The sequence below is a fragment of the Rhipicephalus sanguineus genome, chromosome 2, assembly GCF_013339695.2.
Source record: "Rhipicephalus sanguineus isolate Rsan-2018 chromosome 2, BIME_Rsan_1.4, whole genome shotgun sequence".
Classification (NCBI taxonomy): Eukaryota; Metazoa; Arthropoda; class Arachnida; order Ixodida; family Ixodidae; genus Rhipicephalus; species Rhipicephalus sanguineus.
In genome coordinates, this window is record NC_051177.1 from 237,790,414 (window position 1) to 237,815,057 (window position 24,644).

Sequence of the window (24,644 nt, forward strand, 5' to 3'; positions counted from 1 at the left end):
GGTGGCGAACAGTCCACTGAAGACAGAATAGTCGGCTCCGGTGTCGACGAGAGCTGTGACGCTGTGGCCGTCGATAAGAACGTCGAGGTCGCTAGTTCGTCGTCTCGCGTTGCAGTTAGGTCGTGGCGTGGGGTCACGGCTACGCCGGTTTGTTCCGCTGCTTCCCCGTTGCGTCGTCAGGTCTACTTCGGTCCGCGAGGTTTCATCGGCAGGACTTCGTCTGCTTCGCGTCGTGTTCTGCAGGTCTCCTCGCGTTGTCGTCGTCGGCGGCCGCGGAGGATCTTCGGCATTTCGTCGTGCAGCAACCGCACCTCCATCGGTTGCTGCCCTTAGTTTTCCGGATACGGGCTAGGCGACCGGCCCCGGTTTGGGCCAGTGTACTGCCGGCGGTGCGGTAACATGTAGCGGCCGGGCGACGGCGAGCGGGAAGGTCGTCGTTCTTGCCACTGTGTTCCGGTGAGGAAGTCGTCGATGTCGCGAGGCCGTTCGCCTAGCTGGGGGCGCGGCGCGTTGACGGCGAATCCGCGTAGCCCCATCTGACGGTACTGGCAGCGGCGGTAGGTATGGCCGGCCTCCCCGCAGTGGTAGCAGAGCGGGCGGTTGTCAGGGGCGCGCCAAACGTCGGTCTTCCTTGGGGCATAGCGCGGGGCATAGCGCCGGGTGACAGGAGGACGGTAGGGCGTTGGTGGTGGTGGCGGCGGCGGCGTCTGACGGCCGAACTGCTGCGGCGGCGCGGCGTCATGACGTGGACGAGGAGCGGGGGCGTTGCGTCGGGCTGCTGCAGCATAGTTCATTGCTTGCAGCTGCGGCTGCGCTGCATCGGGGGTGCCCAGCGACTGCTGGATTTCCTCGCGGACCATGTCGGCGATCGAATCCACTTGAGGCTGCGCTGAAGGCAACAGCTTGCGCAGCTCCTCCCGCACTATCGCTCTGATGGTTTCCCGTAGGTCGTCGGTGCCTAGCGAGTGCGCTTCTGTGTAGCCTGTCGACAGGGTTGAGCGGTTGTATTGCTTCGTCCTAATCTCGAGGGATTTTTCAATTGTTGTAGCCTCCTTTAGGAATTCGATGACAGTTTTCGGTGGGTTCCGCACCAATCCTGCAAAGAGGTCTTGTTTCACTCCCGCATAAGGAAGCGGACCTTTTTTTCCTCAGGCATCGCAGCATCAGCCAGGCGGAAAAGTCGCGTCATCTCTTCCGTGTAGATGGTGACCGTCTCATTCGGTAGCTGTGCTCTTGTCTCCAGCAAAGCAGCGGCCTTTTCCTTGCGGACGATGCTCGCGAAGGTATTAAGGAACGTCGTCCGAAAGAGGTCCCAGGATTGAAGGCTCGATTCATGGTTTTCGAACCACGTCTTCGCGGCGTCTTCTAAGTAGAAGTAGACGTGGCGCAGCTTCTCTTCAGTGTCCCAGTGGTTGAAGGCGGCGACTCGCTCGTACGTCTCCAGCCAGCTCTCCGGGTCTTCAAACGACGATCCACGGAAAGTCGGTGGCTCCCTTGGCTGTTGCATCACTACCGTTGTAGGTGGCAGGGGGTCTGTCATCGTCTCGGCGGTCGATGTGACGGTCTTCGGCTGCCTGGTGTTTTCGGGAAGGAGCCCGTACTCTGGTTGTAGTCCCTTCTGCCGGCGGCTGGTTCGAGGATCCGGGTTGTCCTTAGCGTCGTCTTCTTCTCGGCTTGGGCTTGGGTCAGCGCCCGCGGTGGCGTCCGGATCATGAAGCAGCACCTCCACCAGATGTCACGTGGTCGTGACGACGAAGACAGCAGTCAGCACGTTCGAGATGAAACTGTTTATTTGGCCGAACTTGTGGCCGGGAAACTGTAAGTCAATCTACAGCAACACACTGATAGCGGCGGACAGAGCGTCGACCGTCGATCAACTGACAAGCGGTCAAGCGCGTCGGCTTTTATACAGGCGCTATGGAACTTTCCAGCAATATCGCTGGTGGCGGCGTTATCTCTCGACAAAGCTGGAACATTCGCGTGCGGCACGCAATCTTAACAAAACGATCTACTAAAATCGTGAAGCTTCTCGAACACTGCTTCACGGCCAGCGTCGAGCGTTGATAACCGTCCTTGCTGGTCAAACTCGAACACATCAAAATAAAAGAAGAAGCGGGCGTGGCAATATACGCAAACCTGAATATGCACAAGAATGTGCAGTATAAATTAATGCAAAAAAATCACACCATCTCCCGCTAAAGGGGACCATGAGGCGATGCGAAGCAGTGTTTCGACATGAAGAGCCCGCGTTTCAGAGGGGTAGTGGTGAAGGGAAAAGGAGAGAGGGGGAAGAGAGAATGGGAGGGGAGAGGAAGGAGGAGAGGGGAGAGGTGGAGGAGAGAGGGGTAGGGTAGGGGAGAGTGGAGGGGGAGGGGAAGTAGAGAGGGTTGTGCATGCGCAGTATTGGTGGTCAAGCCGCACACCACCACCACCACCACCGGATTGAACTCCGCTATAAGATGCTTCACATCTAAAAGAACAGGTGCACTCATTGCTACCTACATTATAAACCCAATTATCAGTGAGCAGCTATTAGACAGTAAAGGAATGCCATTGAATGATGCGAATCTATTAGTGGAAAGGCCACCATGAACTTAATTGTATTCATGCATAAAATTGCGTGGTTAATGCATAAAAAGTGTTGTTTGTAATACTATTACACGCATAACGCGCATAGAATATGTATGGTTGTCCCAGTGTATGCTACGTAAAACTGACTGTACTTCGTGGTGTCTGAGATTATCGCCGCTCTCGGAACACACGGAGACAGTTCACGCGGTCGTGCAACAACACGTGCACTTGTATTAAACACTTTTACGGACGGCTAGCTCGCCTGCCGAATCTAATACACAACTAGTAACTTGCTAAATAACCTTATACAATGCTAATGAATACCCGGAAAACATAACACACACTCAAGACAACATAAGACATACAATTCACCGCGAATGCGGCGTCGCCGATGCACGACTCACCACGAGGGGCCCGCGGGAAACGAGCCGTGGTATCGTCTCCGACGGACCCACCGCGGGAGACGTCCATCCACGCACGCCGCCAAACCCAAAAGAGACTTGCTGCTGTGTTCTGTCCACCGGCCTAGCTTCTCCCGCAGGCGGCGCCACCGCGCTAACCCTAACCCGCGCGAACACAGCGCCACTACTCGCTAGGACGCCATTTAAACTACCTGCGGCCTATACGTGATACGCGCATGCGCCTTGAGGCGCAAACGGCTTTACAGGGGCTGATAGCACCCCCCACAACTTCTTCTATAGTGTTATTAAACACAGCTAAGTAAATTATCATTGTATATGAACATGTATATGAAGAGTGCATGTCCGCCAGTGACAGTCTCCCATAATCGTCTATTATTGAAGCTAGACTGCCTTAACATAAACCGAAACGTTACCAGCTGGATAAATAACTTTTTGTGTAAGCGTTATCAATTCGTGACTGTAAATGATCCTTCATCTACATTGATTGAAGTTAAATCCGGGGTACCACAAGGCTCAGTACTTGGACGGATACTGTTTCTCATCTACATTAACGACATTGCTAAAAACCTGACATCTATTGCTCGATTATTTGCCGACGATTGTGTGATTTATAGACAGATTACTAACCGAGACGACCACACTGCTTTACAAAAAGACTACATTTCTACTTGGTGCGATCAATGGCAAATGAAAATTAACACTTCTAAAACAAAAGTTATAACGTTTACAAATACTACCAACCCCCCGCTGAATTCCTATCTAATTAACGCAATGCCAATAGAACACGTTTCATCAATAAAGTACTTAGGCGTTCACCTTCCCGCCGATCTGACATGGAATGCCCGCATTGACGCAATAACATCTAAAGCATCTAAAACACTTGGATTCATTAGACGCCACTTACATCAAGCTAACTGGAAGACAAAACTTACAGCATACACCTCACTGGTTCGATCTAAAATAGAATATGCCTCATTCATTTGGAATCCGCACCAGATATACTTAATTAACCAACTTCAATCTCTCCAAAATAAAGCTGCCCGATTCATAACGAGAAACTACTTACGTCATTCGAGCATCACTAATATGAACCTCCCATTACTAGAGAAAAGAAGACTTCTAGCACTGCTATGTCATTTTCACAAGCTTTATCATAATCATTCGTCATTTGCTCCCACTTACATATTGCCTGCCCATCGCTATTTTCCGCGCCTAGATCACCCTTTCAAAGTTTTAGCACCATATACGCGCACTAACATTTTATATAACTCGCCCCTGTTGTGTGCCATCCGTCATTGAAATGATCTACCACACGATGTTGTGTCTATAAAAAACCACGACGCGTTTGTAGAAATGTTAAAAAATTCGATTAATATTGTATAAAAAGACAAAGAAAAAAAATGTTTTTTATCATTTATTTTTTTAAGACCTGTATGCCGAACCTTGTAAATTATTTTGTGTGCGATAGTGTTCATTATTGTTTGCCTCGCTTATGCTGGTGTTAACAAGTGTATTTCTATTCAAATGTAACCTCACCCTCACCCCGTTTACTGTAACCTCCCCTATGTAATGCCCGGCAAGGGCCTTTACGGTATGTGAATAAAAAAAATCACATCAAACTAAGTGCGAATGAAAAGTCCTCTCTAACGTACCAGCAGCGCTTGTGTCCGTGTCGTCTCTCTTGTGGGTGTGTGTTCGCGCTGTTGCCACCTTAACCTCTCTCTCTCTCTCTCTCTCTCTCTCTCTATATATATATATATATATATATATATATATATATATACCGGGTGTCCCAGCTATCTTTAGCCAAGGGTGTAAAACTACAATATTAGAGGCAGGCGAGTGAAATCACTTGCAAATTACTGACAGTCACCTTGCGCACTACAGACAATATTTTGTTTGGTAATTAACTAATTTGTTAATTAAGATTATTTAATTAAATTGCTGAATATTGACTGTAGGCAAGAAACGCGGCTTCCAAAGTTCGAGGGCGTCTTCAGAAACCCCAATTCTATTATTTGCGATAAAGAAAGTCTCACGTATACCATTTTTTCCAAGCTGCAAAGAAAGCCCGCGAAATACAAAAAGAACCACGTGACTAGCGCATTCGCCCGCCGCGAGAATGCTGCCCTCAACCGTGGCTTGAGAGAATGAAATCAGCTGCGGCCACGACTCGCCGGCGGCTCCGTTGCAGCGGTAGGGCGATAAGTCGACGGTGGTTTTTTTTTGGCCCGCGCCAGCCAGTTGGCGCTCGTGACGGTGCAAGTTGTAGCGAGCGCGGGCCAAGAAACCACCGTCAACTTATCAGCCTACCGCTGCGACGGAGCCGCCGAGTCGCGGCCGCAGCTGATTTCGTTCTCTCAAACCATGGCTGAGGGCAGCATTCTCGCGGCGGGCGAATGCGCTAGTCACGTGGTTCTTTTTGTATTTCGCGGGCTTTCTTTGCAGCTTGGAAAAAATGGTATACGTGAGACTTTCTTTATCGCAAATAATGGAATTGGGGTTTCTGAAGACGCCCTCGAACTTTGGAAGCCGCGTTTCTTGCCTACAGTCAATATTTAGCAATTTAATTAAATAATCTTAATTAACAAATTAGTTAATTACCAAACAAAATATTGTCTGTAGTGCGCAAGGTGACTGTTAGTAATTTGCAAGTGATTTCATTCGCTTGCCACTAATATTGTATTTTTAAACCCTTGGCTAAAGATAGCTGGGACACCCGGTATATATTATAGATACATCGACAGTCAAGGCGGGGCCGACTCTCAGCGCGAGGTTCGTTCTCTTCGAAAAGAGCCGAAGAGGGCGACCCACTAGAAGGTGTTCGAGAGGACGACCCATTACCAAGTTCGATCGCTTCGCTACAATTACCCCTGGTACGAAAAGGGAGCCGCCTGGCGACCTAGCAACTTGTCACTATGAGGGGGTCGTGGTAGGGCTTCAGGCGCTCCACGTTGACAATGTCGCGCCCTCGACGGTGCATGTCCGAAGATGGTTCTATGCGTTTGATCAGGTAGTTGACCGGGGATGTGCGTTCGACGATACGGTAGGCGCCTGCCTATTTGGGCAGTAGTTTGGAAGAGAGGCCAGTTGCAGTGGTAGGGACAGAGAGCCAAACGAGCGCTCCAGGGAGGAACGGGGGCGTAGAAGTGGTGGTGTCACCACGAATGCTCTTCTGCCGCTCTTGGTTATGCGTAGTGAAGGTCTTGGAGAGCTCACGACACTCCTCAGCAAGTCTGGCTGTGGCAGAAATAGGCGCACATTCAGAGCTATCCGGCTTGTAGGGAAGGATTGTGTCGATTGTGTGCGACGGGTGCCTGCCATACAATAAGAAAAAGGGTGAGAAACCAGTAGTGCTCTGAGGGGCGGTATTGTAGGCGTACGTAACGAAGGGCAGAATGGCATCCCAATTTGTGTGGTCGGCGGCGACGTACATCGAGAGCATGTCGCCGAGCGTGCGGTTAAAGCGTTCGGTGAGGCCATTCGTCTGCGGATGGTAAGCAGTAGTTTTGCGGTGAACAACGTTGCACTCTTTGAGAATGGCTTCGACGACTTCCGACAAGAAGACACGACCTCGATCACTGAGCAGCTCCTGGGGTGGACCGTGACGCAGCATGAATCGGTGGAGCAAGAAGGAGGCCACATCGCGCGCTGTAGCCGCAAGGAGGGCGGCAGTTTCAGCGTATCGCGTGAGGTAGTCTACAGCGACGATGGCCCAGCGGTTACCAGCGGACGTCAGAGGAAGTGGCCCGTACAAATTGATGCCAACGCGCCCAAATGGCCGGTCAGGGCAATGTAGAGGTTGCAGACCTGCCGGCGACAGGTGCGTTGAAGTTTTGCGGCGCTGACAATCGATGCAGGAGCGAACAAACTTCTGCACGTAGCGGTACATTCCTCGCCAAAAGTACCGTTAGCGAATGCGGTGGTAGGTTTTCGGTACCCCAGAGTGTGCACACTGCGGATCAGAGAGGAACGACTCGCAGATGTGAGAATGCAGACTGCGGGGTATTACTAGTAGCCACTGGCGACCGTCGCCGTGGTAATTGCGTCGGTGGAGGAGGTCGTCGCGAACGGCGAAATGGTGGGCTTGACGACGCAATGCGCGAGAGGATGGTGTGGCCGATGGATCGGTCAGCAAGTCTACCAGTGAGGCAATCCATTGATCCTTGCGCTGTTCGGTAGCGATGGTGTGAACGTCGATTGAAGCTACAGCTATGTGAGACACTGAGCTGTGGGCATTGTCGTCAGGCAAGGGAGAGCGGGACAGGGCGTCGGCGTCAGCATGCTGGCGTCCGTTGCGGTACAGCACACGGATGTCGTAGTCTTGCAGGCGAAGTGCCCACCGGGCGAGACGGCCTGAGGGATCCTTCAAGGACGATAACCAGCACAGGGCATGATGGTCGATGACGACATCAAATGGGCGACCATACAAATAAGGTCGCAACTTCGTAAGGGCCCAAATGATTGCCAGGCATTCTTTCTCCGTAACGGTATAGTTGTTCTCAGCTTTAGTAAGCGTACGACTTGCATATGCCACGACGTATTCCGGGAACCCAGGTTTGCGCTGCGCAAGGGCAGCGCCGAGGCCAACACCGCTGGCGTCCGTGTGTACCTCTGTAGGGGCCGCAAGGTCGTAGTGGCGTAGTATCGGAGGAGACGTCAACAAACTACGGAGCTTTGCGAAAGCGTCATCGCACTCTGACGACCACGAATTGAGGGGCCCATTGCTGCTAAGGAGCTTCGTCAGCGGCGATATAATAGTCGCGAAGTTGCGGATGAAGCGCCGAAAGTAGGAGCATAGTCCTACGAAACTGCGCAGTTCTTTGACCGACGTAGGTTTGGGGAACTCTGACACGGCCCGAAGCTTGGCTGGATCGTGGATAATTCCGTCCTTGGACACGACGTAGCCCAGTATTGTCAGCTGCCGTGCTGCAAATCGGCACTTCTTTAGATTCAGTTGTAGCCCGGCGTCACTCAAACGCGTCAACACATGCCGTAGGCGTTGAAGATGCGTGGAGAAGTCCGGGGCGAAAACTACCACTTCGTCGAGGTAACACAGACACGTGTGCCATTTCAAGTTGCGCAGAACGGTATCCATTATGCGCTCAAAGGTCGCGGGCGCATTACACAGCCCAAACGGCATGACGTTGAATTCGTACAAGTCATCCGGCGTGACAAAGGCTGTCTTCGGTCGAGCGTCATCAGCCATGGGGACTTGCCAGTACCCTGAGCGCAAATCAAGCGATGAAAAGAATTCTGCTCCTTGCAGGCTGTCAATGGCGTCGTGTATTCGAGGTAGGGGATAAACGTCCTTACGGGTGATCTTATTTAGTCGTCGGTAGTCCACACAGAACCGCACAGAGCCGTCCTTCTTCGCAACAAGAACGACAGGAGACGCCCACGGACTGTTTGAGGGTGGAATAACGTCGCGGCGAAGCATGTCATCGACTTGCTCGTTAATTACACGACGCTCTGCTGGAGATACGCGATATGGACGTTGCCGCAGTGGTGGTTGAGCGCCAGTGTCGGTGCAATGGGTGACAGTAGACGTGCGGCCGAGAGGAGTTTGCGAGACATCGAACGAAGAATGAAATTCTTCCAACAGGCATAAAAGCTGGGAACGCTCGACCGACGTAAGGTTGTCAGCAATCCAGGAACGAAATACATCAGCGGATGAGGAATCAGATGTGGAAACAGCACTGAGCGTACGGGAGCTGGCGCAGTGCGTGTCACCCGGTGCGTCCATAAGTTGTGCGTCTTCGAGGGGTTCCGCTCTGCCGAGACATTCCCCTCGCACCAACGTAACCATGAACGGGGATGGGTTGGTCACAAAAATATCCGTGTCGCCCTGAGTGATTTCCACAGTCGTAAATGGCACCAGCAAGCCTTTCCTAGTGAAAACGCGGTCACATGGAGAAAGAAGTGCAACGGCGTCGCAGAGACCGGTGCAATAGACTGACATAGCCGTTGACGAATTCGCAGGAACTGTGATGCCGTCTTTGACGAATACCTTGGTCGCAGCCGATGAACTGTCTGCCGGCGTCAAATGTGAGAATGGTGAGAGCTCTAATTTGGCTGGTGCGCAATGAATGACGCCGTCGTGGCGGGCGAGAAAATCCCATCCCAGGATGACGTCGTGAGAGCATGAAGAAATTATGATGTATTCGACGGCGTACAGAGCGTCCTGACTGATGACACGGGCTGTGCATACCGCCGTCGGGTGAATACTTCGGGCGCTGGCTGTACGCAGGGAGAGCCCGGAAAGCAGCGTCGTCACTTTTCGTAGCAGGCGGCTTAGTTTAGCGTCCATAACGGATACGGCGGCTCCAGTATCGATAAGGGCAGATGCGCGAACACCGTCCACAAAAACGTCTATCACGTTCGATGGTCTTCGCTGAGGGCTTTCGCAGTTCGATAGCGTCGCAGCCCTTGCCTCGTGGACTGCGACGACTAGTTTTCCTTGTCGCGTAGGACCGGACGTGGCCGCATCGGTGACAGCGAGCGGCGTCGTGGTGACGGTGAACGGCGGGTAGTTGCAGCTGGGCGAGACGGCGGCGACGTAGGCGTAGGTGGGTCGTAATACGGCCGGTTCGACTGGATGGTGGCAGGCGGCACGTCTCTAGGCGGCTGCACGCGATTGCAATAGCGCGCCACGTAGCCGGCGTAACCGCATGCGAAGCATATGGGGCGGTTGTCAGGCGTGCGCCATCGGTTCGCTGGGGCAGGGCCCGCCCATGGTGCAGGACGGGATTGACGGGGCGGCAATTCATAGGACTGCATAGTGGGCTGCAGCCGTGGCCTGTGCGTGACGTCGGCGTAGGCTACCGGTACATCAGCTTCGAAAGAGTGAGGTCGAGTGGAGGCTTCGGCGTAAATGTGTGGGGCAGCCGTAGCGATTGATTGGGGCGGTCTTGCGACAACTTGGGCGTAACTCAAAGGTGCAGGAGCCGGATGGTGCTGGTGGTACTGGGGCATGACCTCCGCGATTTCCTGCTCAATTGCTCGGCGGAGGGGAGGCAGAAGGGTGGTCGACGGCTGTTGAGCGTACCGAGGGCGAGCAAAGTCCAGCAGAGAGAACTGGCGCGCGATTTCCTCGCGCACGAAGGTCTTGATCTCTGCGAGCAACGCGGAGTGGTCGGGTATGGTCGACAAGCCAGCAAGCTCGGCGTCGCGTGATGGAGAGCGACGGGTCATCGATCGCTGCCGGCGCAGCTCCTCATAGCTTTGGCAGAGCGTTATGACCTCTGCCACTGTGCTGGGGTTCTTGGCGAGCAGCATGGTGAAGGCGTCGTCGTCGATGCCTTTCATGATGTGCCTGATCTTGTCAGAATCGGACATGGTGGCGTCGGCTTTCTTACAGAAATCGAGGACGTCTTCAATGTAACTGGTGAATGATTCACCGGCCTGCTGAGCGCGTTCACGTAAGCGCTGTTCGGCCTGGAGCTTACGAACGGCAGGTCGGCCGAACACGTTGATAATGGCGGTCTTGAAGTCGGACCACGTCGTAAAATCGGATGCGCGGTTGTCGTACCACAGGCCCGCTACACCCGCGACGTAGAAAACCAGGTTAGTCAATTTTCCGGCCTCGTCCCATTTATTGAGGGCACTAACGCGCTCGTAAATGGCGAGCCAGTCCTCCACGTCGGTACCATCGGCGCCAGTGAAGACTGGAGGGTCGCGAATACGAGGGACACCGGGACATGTCGGTGCGGGCGAGGTCGTTTGCTGGGAGGCGTCTTGAGACATGGTAGGCGGCAGGGTACGGGATCGAAGAGCCAGGGGCATCGAATGAGGGCCGAAGTTGTTGTGAAGGCTTAGCACTCTCCACCAAATTATAAAGAGGTTTATTAGCGGCGACGATACTCAACAGCGACAGTCAAGGCGGGGCCGACTCTCAGCGCGAGTTGCGTTCTCTTCGAAAAGAGCCGAAGAGGGCGACCCACTAGAAGATGTTCGAGAGGACGACCCATTACCAAGTTCGATCGCTTCGCTACAATATATATATATATATATATATATATATATTTATATATATAGATATATATATATGCATATATATATATATATATTATAAGGGGGTTTATTCACAATACCAAATGCCTGGGTTCAGCGGCTGAAAAACTGTCACGCGCGCTCTCGGCTCTTCGTCTTGGTCTTCTTCCACTCCTGCTCGATGCTGCCTCGCTGTCTCTCTTCCCCACTACAAGATATATATATATATATATATATATATATTTATATGTGATGGTTCAAGGGTGAATGGGGGAAAGGAAGAGGAGGAAGACGAAGAGTTAGATTAAACTGGTGTTCTGACTGACGCCATGTCTCGTCCGTTACAGTAAGTCGACAGGATCTACCTCAACAGTATCTTGAGCCCACCAAAGAAGATGATCAGCCTGCCGAAATACACCGGAGCTGAAGACGACGTCCCTGTGGACAAGTGGTTGCGTCTCTTCGAAACGAAAGCGAGCAACGCTACCTGGTCCAAACGAGATCGCATCGACTGCATCAGCGAGTACCTGGAAGGTGAGGCATTCCGCTGGTACCTCACCGAGATTTTCGACTCAGAAGATTCGTGGGAAGGCATCAAAACAAGCATGATAGCGCGATTTGCAGCCCCCGTCAGCGACCCCTTCCGCCAATTCATACACTGCAGACTCAAAAGAGAGCAGCGCATCAGGCACTATTACGAAGACGCGCCTTGGTCGCCTTGCAGAGTTGAAGGACGTTCACATAGTGTCAGGCTTGACCGATGGTGTACCTGAGGAGATTGAAAGGCGCCTCGCTGGAATGTCGCTCGCCACCCCGGCCAAGTGGCTTGCTGCTGCGCTCCAAGCGGAAGACTCTGTCCAGAGAGATGCTTCCCAACGCTCGTCGAAGCAGCAGCTCGTGCAACGGGAGCCTCATCCTACGCGGCGATGGACCGACGGTGTGCATCTGCTGGTTTGCCAAATCAGTTTCACTGGCACAATGAGTGCCCTCGTCGTGAAATGGCGTCTGCTCTAGCTGATGACCAGGGAAACGAAGAGGGCGGCCCAAAGCTGCACTAATACGTTTTGGTGCGCTTGTGAACGGACAATTGGTGAACGCAACTCTAGATACAGGAGCCACTATTACCTGTATCAGTGACGCTGTGTTCAGAGAACTCAAGCTGCAATTGCTCAAGGATCCATGCATCCGTGTCCAACAAGTCACCTCAACGACAAAAACTTTGGGCCGCGTACACATACAGTTTGAAATAGGGAAGATAAAGCGGGCAGTCCAAGCACACGTTCTCCAAGGCATGAAGACTGAATTCTCGCTAGGCCTGGACAACGCCTCCTTTTTCAACCTTTCGCTCAACTTGAATACCATGACTTTGCTTCAAGACGACGAAGCTCTACACAATCCCTTTGAAAATCAAAAGTGTGTCTTCAGTGCTGGTACAACACCGCTCCAGTCCATTGACGTCACGTACCTTTCACCGTCACAACAAGCTGCTTTGAGAGATGTGCTTCACAGTTACGAGGACATTTTCTCAAAGTCTCAGATGGACTTCGGATGTATTGCGGATGAACGACATTGCATTGTCCTCAGCAACAACGTCCCTATTCGCAGACCACCATATCGATGCTCCCCGGCAGACAAAGAGGAAATTGTCAGGCAAGTGGACCTACTGCTGAAGCAAGGCGTGGTGCGTCCCTCTTTTAGATGCGAAGTATCTTAAGGCGGAGCTCAATCCGGTGGTGATGGTGGTGGTGGTGGTGGTGGTGTGCGGCGTGACCACCCTTACTGCGCATGCGCATACCCTCTCCACTCACCCTCTCCCTGTTGTCACCGATTCACTGTTGTCACCGATCACGCTGCCTTACAATGGCTCAAAAACATCAAAAATCCCCAGGGCTGTCTGTTTCAATGGTCTCTGAAGCTGTCTATGTATGACGTCAACATTCTACATCAAAAAGGCAGCGAAAACATCGAAGCGGATGCATTTTCTCGGAGTCCTGTGGTTCAACTCCTTTCATTACCAGAACTTCAAGGTTACCAGGATGACCGTCCTCGCTGCAAGTGCACCACTGAAAACGGGGTCATTATCGTGACACGTAAAGGAATTCGCAAAGTGTACGTGCCTCACAAGCTCCGACTGGGCCTTCTGCAGAAAGCACGCTGCCAGTTCGGACATGTCGGAGTAAAGAAAACTCTCGGGGTGTTGTCACCGTACTACTATTGGCCGGAAATCATCACAGACGTTTCGTCCTACGTCCACCACTGTTGCATATGTCAGCGCTGCAAGAAGCCTAAAACCAAGAGATTCGGATCACTCGAGTCGCTACCACCTGCAGAACAGCCCTTCGATCTTGTAGCAATGGACACTATAGGTGGCTTTGCTGGATACGGCTCGACGAAGAAGTTTATTCACTTGGCAATCGACCACGCTACGCGGTATGTCTGGGCGTTTCCCCACAAAAATGAAACTTGTGACGCATACATTTCGTGCCTCGCCACCATCTTCGCTGCAGGGAAGCCAAAGAAGTTCCTCTCTGATCGTGGGCCAGCTTTCACTGCTGGCAAGCTCAAGCAATTCCTAAAACGCAACAATGTCCACCAATTGTTCACGTCCTCACAACACCCTCAATGTAATGGCATGAACGAACGTACGAATCAGACTATTGTAACCCGGTTGAAGTGCAAAATGAATGAGCAGCAGCAGAAGTCTTGGGTCAAACATCTTTCGGACGTTGTCCAGGAATACAATAGAACTCCACATGAAGTAACCCGATATCCACCATCCTATTTGATGTATGGAATACCTTCATACGATACCATTTTAGACACCCCGATGGAAAGTGTGCAAGAAGCAAGGTAAAGTGCAGTCAAGAACACGCTAGCTTACCATGAGAAGAACAAGATCATCTACGACAAGAAATTCCTACCACAAGATCTTCAACCTGGCGAACTGGTGCTCTACGAAACACCTTGGCACCCAAACAAAGGAAAGCTCAGCTCAGTCATGTAAGGGCCTTACACGATCCTTCGTAGAGCGTCTCCTGTGAACTATGAGATAGATCGATGCGTGGCACCGTTAAGCAGAACTACTGACATTGTGCACGTCAGCAAACTGCGCCTCTACTATTGTCCCAAGAAGTTGACGCTCTCTCGGGGGGAGGGGAAACGTGTGACGGTTCAAGGGTGAATGGGGGAAAGGAAGAGGAGGAAGACGAGGAGTTAGATTAAACTGGTGTTCTGACTGACGCCATGTCTCGTCCGTTATATATATATATATATATATATATATATATATATATATATATATATACATATATATATATATATATATATATATATATATATATATATATATATATATATATATACACGGCCGATGGAGTGGCGGATGCTTGCCCCCCACCCCAATCGTGACCAGACTGGTACGCCGCTGTGTATCAATTACGCAGAGCACCGCCAGCGTGAAATCTTTGAGGATTCTTGCGTCCGAAAAAAGTGGAGAATGTTGTGTCGGCGTAGCTTCGCTATTGCTCTGCCGAAATGTATGGATGTACTACGTATCAAAAGTGTGATTTGGCATGGTATACAGCGATGTCTTGTCCGTTGACATGTATACTGGTTGAGTTTTTCGTGCCGACTACCAGGGAGACAGCGTTGAAGTAAATGCGCCATTTCCTTTCGGGTGTCTGTAGGTGAGCGGTCTGCACGTGGTCCACCACTGCGTAATCGCATGGAACATGTGGATCTGCGTGACGTACGGGGCCCAGGCGCAGACCATCTTCGTGACGTGCATGAACACACTGGTGCACTTGGTCATGTACTCCTACTACTTCCTCGCTGCACTTGGTCCGCGTGCCCAGCGGTTTCTCTGGTGGAAGCGGTATCTCACGCAGGTGAGCTTCCTTGAAGCGTTATTAAGCGAGAAAGCTTTCCGATGAAATTACGATACAGATACGGGCTCATTTCAAACTGCCATTGATTTTCAGCTGACACTTACACGACCAATAAAGAAACAAATAGTAGATGAATTTTACCAAGACGACGCACTACACAGGCCCACATTTATTCTTCAGCCACCCATATCAATTGCACCCCCGAAAAGGCCAGCTCCGTGGGGGCCAGAAATAGGGAGGTCAAAATGGCGCAATTGTGGCCCTGGCGCGGTTTTTGGATTGCCTCGACAATTTCCCGCGTGCGCTATTCATCGTCGTGGAACAGAACAGTAGATTCCTCGAACTTGCGCTCGTGGCAATGAATGGGCAGGACTGCCCTCTTGCACTCTCATTAGCACGTTCCTGTAGCCCATGGTTAAGGCAGCAACAAGTGGGGCTTAAGTAGGGCCTTCAGCACGAAAGTGGCAACTATATACACTATTTCTTCCATGCATTCTACGAACTGGTTTCAGGATATAACGCTTCATTTTCCCCTTGGTAACTGGACACATAGGAACGCATAGCCTAGACAGTTTTCACGGGCAGACATAACGACTTTCACAGCGACATTATTTGCATTCTTAAGATTCCGCGCGATACCATGAATATAGGGGATGATCGCCATCTTTCTGGCGTCATGGAACCTTGTGAGGCCCTCATGGACAGTCATTTCAACGCGCAATAGGTGTGCTGAAAATGTACAGCGTCATCATTCGACAAGCTCGTAAGTTTGATCTGCCATGCATTGCTGGGCGCGAAAACGAAACCAGTCGCATATCACAGCCTTTCAGGTGCTAGCTACTGGTTTTTTGTCTTCGTTCAGCGATGACTTCCCAATGCTTCGTGCGCTGCTAAGGCAACGAGGGAGCCGTGACAATGCCGGGAACAAGGTAACACTAATATTAATCGAATGAATCAGTTACCTGAACGAAGAAAAAGAGCGTCCGCCGCGGTGGTGTAGTGGTTACGGTGCTCGGGTGCTGACCCGAAGATTGTGGGTTCGATCCCGGCCGCGGCGGTCGCATTTCGGTGGAGGCGAAATGCTAGAAGCCCGTGTACTGTTCGATGTCAGTGCATGTTAAAGAACACCAGATCGTCAAAATTTCCGGAGCTCTGCACTACGGCGTACCTCATAACCATATCGTGGTTTTGGAACGTGAAACCCCAGGTATTATTATTATGGCCACTACAAAGTAAAGCACCACACAGACCGACTGCTCGCGCTGCATAACCGAACACCCGCCGCCCAGTGTATATAGGCACCGCATCTTGACCTGCCATATAGTGCCAGTGGGAGACTGCTACTCTGCGTGATTAAGCAATAAACATTCACAGCGTCCATGTACTTAAGGTGGGCTATGGGTTTTACTTAATCACACCGATTTGCTAGTATTGTTAGGACGCGTGAACTAGCGGAAGAAGTTGATTTCACAGCGTGAGTCCTACACAGTCTCCAGTTTACTTTCCGTCTCTTTTACCCGTCCTCTCACAAGTGTTGGAGTGGTTCTGACCGGTTTCGGTGCCGCCGAGTGCGCGTGGTCTCGTGGCCGCTACAGCACTCTCCCCCTGGTGAGTTGCCGTACGGAGCGCTCTTAGAAATTGCTAAAGGGCCGGGCGGGAAGTGGTGCTTGAGCACCGTTCGCTGTGCGATTGTCGTACGAGTACCTCTTGAGCTTGAGCTCGGCCTAGAGCTTGAGGTCTTGGTGGAGGTGAGGGTTCGCTCCGTGAAGGCACCGCAGCGATGTCGCTGCCCGTGTGTGCCCGCTCGACACGGCAAAGCGACACGACCTCTTACCGACCAACACGTATGCACAACACGTATGGACGCGCTGTGAGCCACGGGTCGATGTGCACGTACCATGTATCTGGCTGCCGTGGGTTTGCTGATATATCTCGTAGACGATGTGCCACTACTTCGAATGAGCTGCGCGCAATCAGGGCTGGGCAAAGATACCTTGAAATTGTATCGCGATACAATACAAGATACTCAGGCAAGAAGTATTTGAGATACAGATACAAGATACCACAACAGCGATTGTATCCGATACGATACATTCTAATTGTATCTTAAGATACTTCGATATATTCCAACAAATTGTTATTATATATCTGTATATATGGTAATGGAGCCCTAAAAGCCGATGCACAAAAAATGTTCGCTTGAAAGTTTATTAACTGCGACCAATTTTGCTTCATTTGAATGAAATGTCTGCTAGTTTCTCAAAGGTTTTGTATTTCTTGCTCAATGTATATTACTTTCATTCCGAAACAAGTTATTGGGGTTGCTTTAGCTGCTTATCATGACAGGTCTTTTACACTTCGCTGATAACGGTTTTTGCTTGCCGCTATTGTAATTGGGTGGAGTCGATGCTCTGCTTGCCGACGAGCTAGCGGCTACCATCTAATCACAAGAACTTCAGTGAGAAGCCTCCGCACAATGGTGCATATACCATTGTTAAGTTCTACCTTGGCCGTAAACGTATCACGGTTTTCGCAGTACCCGATCACCGGACATGTGTACATCAGCGAGAGCGCTGCTAGCGGCATTCTTTTCGACGCATCGTGTTTACGTAGATGACATAAAACTGCAATTACTTTCATATTCTACTTATCTGCTCGCGTTCAGCGTTCGTTAGCGACGTACTCAGTAATGCGCGATCTTATAAAAAATGGTTGATCCCTCCGTCATAGGAATCGGAATAACACGAAAGTAAGGCGTGCCCTTACAGAAGTAACTGAATATTTACTGTACATTGATATAAGAGAGTTTGCACAATGTATATTGATGTCTGGCAGCTATAGCACCATTTAACGTAACAGTAGGGAGAGCTGGGCGAGTTGGTTTGAGGACATTCTTGGAAACATTTCGGCGCGCGCACAAAAGACGGAAACGAAAGGCGAGAAGACAAACGGGCGCGAACTCACAACTAAGTTTATTGAAGGAAGTACACGAAATATATAACCCAGGGTAGCTCAAGAGCGCATGTGCGTAAAAAGAATCAAGCAAACAAACAAGCAAAACATAAGGAAACATAAGAAAAAACACATCATGACAGTAATATTGCAGAAGTAACTACATTGTGCAGCAGATTTTAAAAGTCAAGTGCTATTCAAAAAGGTGAACTCCTTGTCAATTAGTGCAATCGATGGGTTGCTTACGCATTTATCAGCACACCTTCTAATGTGGAAAGCTTCAACTATTTCCCGAGTTATCTTGTCTTTATGATAAAACAAAATGTTAGTATCACACCACACAGGATGACATTGGCAGTCCCATCTAGCCGAGCATTGCAGGAACTGCCAATGTCATCCTGTGTGGTGTGATACTAACATTTTGTTTTATCATAAAGACAAGATAACTCGGGAAATAGTTGAAGCTTTCCACATTAGGAGGTGTGCTGATAAATGCGTAAGCAACCCATCGATTGCACTAACTGACAAGGAGTTCACCTTTTTGAGTAGCACTTGACTTTTAAAATCTGCTGCACGATGTAGTTACTTCTGCAATATTACTGTCATGATGTGTTTTTTCTTATGTTTCCTTATGTTTTGCTTGTTTGTTTGTTTGATTCTTTTTACGCACATGCGCTCTTGAGCTACCCTGGCTTATATATTTCGTGTACTTCCTTCAATAAACTTAGTTGTGAGTTCGCGCCCGTTTGTCTTCTCACCTTTCGTTTCCGTCTTTTGTGCGCGCGCCGAAATGTTTCCAAGAATGACCATTTAGCGTGTATGCACACACTTTCATGATTGTTGGTACATCTCCATCCCGACTAACGTCCATGTTAAATGATTAAACAAACCCTTGTGGTAGTTGTAGTAGTTAACGGTGAAAGCGTAATCAGACAGCGAGGTGTGATAGCCAGAAGACCGTCGCATATTAGACGCAGAACTTGGTCGCCATCCCGCGGCCTGTTAAATGTGATTGAATACCACGGCCACACTAAAGGGAAACGAAAAGCGCGTCGTGCCGCCCCGGTAGCCCGGCCGCGATTTTAGGGGCGAAGCTTCTTAAGGCGGCACCCGTTCGTCCCTCGTAGTCGTAGTCGTAGTAGTCGAAGTGCGTAACCAGTCTTACGCTTTGACCTCCAAGGTGGTGCCGGTGGGAGATTTTTCCTGTGCGTTGTTGAACAATAAAAAATTCGCAGCGTGCGCGTTAACTAAAAGCCGAATTCTTCTGTCTCTCATTCCCCATTAGCAGCCATTGGCATGTTCCAGTAGGAAACGTTAGTAGAAGTAGAAGTGTAAGTGTTAGCTAAAAGCCGACTTCTTCTGTCTCTCATTCCCATTAGCAGCCATTGTTTACCTCCAAGGTAGTGCCTGGTGAGATTTCTCCTGTGCGTGATTAAACAATAAAAATTTTGTTCAAAACGCCGTTGATTGATGAAATAAACCAACGAAAGACGCCAGATGTTTTGTAAAAGCAAAACGAAAGGACGCCAGATGTTTCTAAAGCAAAACGAAAAGACGCCAGCTGCTTAACGAAAGACGCCAGATGTTTTCTAAAGCAATGGCTTTCTAAACAATGAAAATTCACAGCGTACATGTAAAATTAACGTGAGCTGCAAGTCGTCATAACTCATCGAACCTTTAGTGTAAACGCGCCCGATCTCACGTCGGTGATGATGTACTGGGCAGAATTCACGGAAGATTCACGGTTTACCGATGAACCTCCGCAGCTTCGCCCACTCATCATCATTCACTCCGTGGATATGCTGTGAGTTTTTTCTCGGGGCGAGCGCGTGAGCGGGGAACGCGGTGTTGCAGCCACGTGAGGCAGGCGCGGGTCGCAGAGCTATTTTTGGTTTGGATTAGCGTGATACTATGAGCGAGGCTAACGAGTCCGACGCTTTTACGGCGCTTGAGCTAAGGTCGCCACCTCGCGGTATGTTAAGGCATTGAAAAATTGAACTTCTATTGAAAACGCGCCGAATGGGACGGACGTGTAACGCGTTGCAATTGCTAATCAACTGTGGACATATCTACTAGCGCGAAAAACACAAAGGACGAGGTAAAGACGGCAGACAGGACACAGCGCTAAACTTCAACTGATCTTTTACTTCCACAAGACACAAGAAATCACAAGCTGCGCAGGAGGCTGCGCCACACGGAAGAAAACAGCCAAAAACGCCCCCACAAACGTAACTACATTTTTTTATACTTTCACATGCCCTAAGTTGATGAATCGTGTGATAACTAATTCAACGGTTCTATTCGCAGATTGCGGTCCAAGTATGCGCACTCCTTGTTGCTGAGGGCCAGCGATGGTGCGCTTACACACCGATCACCCGCTTTTTTTATGCAGAAGGCCTCGTAGATCTCTCTGTCTGATTGCCCTCGCAACCGCCTGAGCACACGAGCGCAGTGAAGCTGTGCTTTGCACGCGCACCTTCGGCAATGGTCAGCAAGATGGCCAGCGGCAGCTACGGCACTGACGGATGCCCGGTGTTCCCTCAGACGGTCGTTTAAACAACGGCCCGTCTGGCCGATGTAGCACTTTCCGCACGACAGTGGAATCATATATACCACTGCGACTGAGCATTCCACGAAGCGCGTGACATGCTTTTTCCCACAGGCTCGAGCACCCTCCGTAGCATTCACCATACGGCACATCCCAGAAAGTTTTCTAGGTACAGTGAAAACAACTGAGACGCCGCACTTCAGCACCCTCCGCTACGGAGGGTGCTCGAGCCTGTGGGAAAAAGCATGTCACGCGCTTCGTGGAATGCTCAGTCGCAGTGGTATATATGATTCCACTGTCGTGCGGAAAGTGCTACATCGGCCAGAGGGGCCGTTGTTTAAACGACCGTCTGAGGGAACACCGGGAATCCGTCAGTGCCGTAGCTGCCGCTGGCCATCTTGCTGACCATTGCCGAAGGTGCGCGTGCAAAGCACAGTTTCACTGCGCTCGTGTGCTCAGGCGGATGCGAGGGCAATCAGACAGAGAGATCTACGAGGCCTTCTGCATAAAAAAAGCGGGTGATCGGTGTGTAAGCGCACCATCGCTGGCCCTCAGCAACAAGGAGTGCGCATACTTGGACCGTAATCTGCGCATAGAACCGTTGAATTAGTTATCACACGATCCATCAACTTAGGGCATGTGAAAGTATAAAAAAACGTAGTTACGTTTATGGGGGCGTTTTTGGCTGTTTTCTTCCGTGTGGCGCAGCCTCCTGCGCAGCTTGTGATTTCTTGTGTCTTTGGAAGTAAAAGATCAGTTGAAGTTTAGCGCTGTGTCCTGTCTGCCGTCTTTACCTCGTCCTTTGTGTTTTTCGCGCTAGTAGATATGTCCACAGTTAATACGCACCAACTAGCCTAACTCACTTCTCTAATACAATTGCTAATCGCGGAGGTCACAGTAATGACCAATTACTTTACTTTACCGCTCCCAGAGGAAAACGCCACCCCACCGACCGGGAGAGTGGTAGATATAAAAGGCGCGTTTGTAAAGGCTCTAGAGACTGTGACCGTGGCGCAGTGGATAGCGTGCCCGGCATCTGTTGTTGCGGATCGAGCGGTCGTGGGTTCGATGCCCGTTGACAGAACTTTTTTTCTTCGCCATCTAATCGGGTAAATTTTTTCCACGTCATTTACCTGACGGAAATACGTCACTGAAGTCTTGGTGGTTCCCGGCATAAAACACTTTCGTGTTAGAAAATTATTTTATGAGAGACCATCTGCAGCCCAGAGAACGTGTCAGACGGTTCTATGGTTGCACAAAGTGACGCGGGACACCGCCGCTATTCACACCATATTGCCACTTAAGCTCCGATTACCGGATGATTAGTAACAGTAAAAATATTTAGAGAATACTAAAAAAATCACGCCATATCCACGAAGTGAATGATTATTGAGGAGCTCGCTCGGAGATAATCGGATAAACCGTGAATGCTCCATACAATTCCTCTACTGTCATATAAAGGCGTCACAGGTTTATAATAGCGTTTATGGTCAGGTTGTTGTCGAACCACAAGCGGTCGCAGACCTTGCAGCTGTGGCCGAACGTGTGGTCGAGCAAATCGATTAAATGTGGTTTTGCCTGCGTTAATGTCATCATCAAGGCGCTCGAAGAACAAGAGGAAGAAGACTTTTCTTTCGCGCGAGCTGCGCCTGTAGTGGTCGCCTATGGAACTAAGGTTACACTTACGACGTGCGACATTGCCCCAGCTTATGAACCTGGCGAGCCAGTTCCTAAAAATAAAAACAAATATGCCTACGTAAACTAGAAACGTGGTTCTGTATCAAACACAGCGAATAAGTATAGGAACACGATACAGGCGGCACCCCCAAGAGCTAATATTAATTGTTGCGTTTAACGTCCCTCAGCATTGGAGTACGTGGCACAAGACAGTGGCTAAGAGCGAAGTGCCATAGCACTGACACAACTAAAAAAGAAAAAAAAAGAAACCGTGAAAACTAAATGTCCTCTGGGCGCAGACGTGTGCGCGTTTTTCTGTCGAGACGACGCGAGCGCCACCACGTGACTCTGCTCCCCCAATAGGGACGCTCAGAGCTTATCGCCTGCCCTCGCTCGAAAACTCTGGCGGAAAGATAAAATAATGTCACTGTCTTTAGTTTTAATCTGGTGGCTTAGTGGGAGTAGTATCGGCTTGAGAAGTGGAGTTCAACCAGCATTTATTGTTTCGCACCGTTGTGTTGCGATCGCAGTATCTTGTATCTTAAGACACACGATACATTCTTCAATGTTTCGGAAATACAGATACTGATACACGTCTTGCGAGAGGTATCGCGGTACAGATACAAGATACCGCAAAAGTATCTAATATAGAATCGAAGCAATTTCTCTGAATGATAAAGCGTGTTTGTCGGTCGTTCTCCGTATCCTCGTCGATCCCACGTCGTTACAATATATGTATCTGTGATACTGCCCAGCACTGCCGCCTTACACATTGCCTCTGCGAGGCCTGTGAGGCATTTGTAAATAAAATAAATAAAAAATGGTTGATCCCTCCATCGCAGGAATCGGTATAACACGAAAGTGAAACGTGTCCTCGCCGAAGTAGTTGAACGTTTATTATACATTAATATACGTGGGCTTGCACAATGTCTATTGGTGTTTGGCAGGTCTAGCACCGCTTTATGTCAACGCACCCCACGCTTTATGTGAACGCACCCACGCTGAAGCCTGGTGGCACATCTCCATCACGACGACTAACGTCCATGAACATGATTAAACCTTTGTGGTTTTTTCAGTATTGATGGATGTTATGAGCTACTTTCAGAGCTATTTTTCAGTATGAATGGATGCTATGAGCGAGGCTTGGGCTAAAGCCGCCACCTCGCTGTGTTGGCGTGGACAACATAACACTTCTTTTTGAAACGTGCCGGATGTGATGGCCGTAGCAGCGGTGCAACGTCGCGATGCCGGGGAGAACTGCGGAGGCCATGCATTACTTCACTCTATCGCTTTCAGACGGCGGCACCACCCCGCGAACCAAGAGCACGTGAGAGGAAAGTGTGAGAGGTAAAAAGCGCGTTCGTGAAGCGCCTTGCATGTGTTACCGCGGCGCAGAGGTTACAGCGTCCGTCTTCTAACGTCGCGGACCGAGAGGTCGTTGCTTCGACTCCCGTTTACGGAACTTTTCTCCTAGTTTTCTCTCTTTGCCGTCTGGTCGTGTGCATTTTGCTGACGAACTTCCGTCACGAAAATACGTCATGAAAGCCTTGGTGGACTCCGGCATAAATTGTTTTAAAAATACTTTATTCGTGTTTATAAGCTATTTTCTGAGTCTCACACAACTAATGCTGTATGCAACGAGACCGACACGTACAGTGGCCATGGAAGAACTGATGTTTATTGCTTGCGCACCGGAAGTGCTCGAGCGCGTTGCCAGACTGGGTGGCGTACATAGACGGTCTTAGCGGTAACCGATACATCCTCTTTTCTTTAAAATTACGAGCTGATTACACAGTATGTCCTTCATAAGGTGCAAGAGGAGACTTGTTAATTCTGGTAGCCCAATCGGTGGGGAGGTCTTCTGATTCTTGATGACCGCCGCGGGGATGTATTATAACGGTGTTCTATAGCAGTCTCTGCTGAACCTCTTGGGGCCTGTACAGCTGGCTTCTCGGTGGTTTGTTGGCTGGACGACGCTCTAGGCTCATCTTCCCCCGACACTCCTGCTTGTCTAGGAGGTGCGGGAGGAAGGCATTCTTCGGCAGCCCTTGGTCCCACCATGGGCGATGATTCTGTAGGTGCTTCTAGTTGTCTGGGGGGCGCACATAGTTCCCTTGCTGCTGCTGTTGATCTTGCGGTCACTGAGGGAAGGTCAACGCTCATGAATGCCCGTTTTGCATCGGCTGCTCCCTGCAGTCCTGACTGACTCCCCTCCCCCGTGTTACTAAGTCCAGTAGGATGAAGCTGCTGTGGTCTTGAGTTGCTAGAGTATTTTATTTTCCGTAAGTCTTGGCGGTTCCTTCTGAATTCGCTTCCATCCTCTGTTAGCACCCTGTACGATCTGGGGGCCGCAAGGTCCAAAACCTTAGCTTTCGTGCCCAATTTGTTTCCAGACCAAATACAAACAGTGTCTCCGGGGTGGAGCGGCAGGAGATGCTGTCCTGTGTTCATATTTTGCTTGTGTTTTCGAGGGTTTGATAGCTGCCGTGGTGAATCCAAGCAAAGGTCTGGGAGTGGTGTTCTGCTGTTGCGACACATTAGATACTGGGATGGTGAGACACCGTCTTCCAGTGGAGCGGCCCGGTAGTTAAGGAG

At 50.2% G+C, this 24,644-nt stretch overlaps 1 protein-coding gene across 1 annotated transcript in view; it reads left to right on the forward strand.

The window, feature by feature from the left end:
• The window catches only part of LOC119384176 (elongation of very long chain fatty acids protein AAEL008004), a 582,544-nt gene that overhangs the window by 477,904 nt on the left and 79,996 nt on the right, over positions 1-24,644 (forward strand). The window contains exon 3 of the mRNA XM_037652454.2: positions 14,672-14,872. Within this exon, the coding sequence (XP_037508382.1) occupies positions 14,672-14,872 (201 nt within the window). The remainder of the gene's footprint in view (positions 1-14,671; positions 14,873-24,644) is intronic.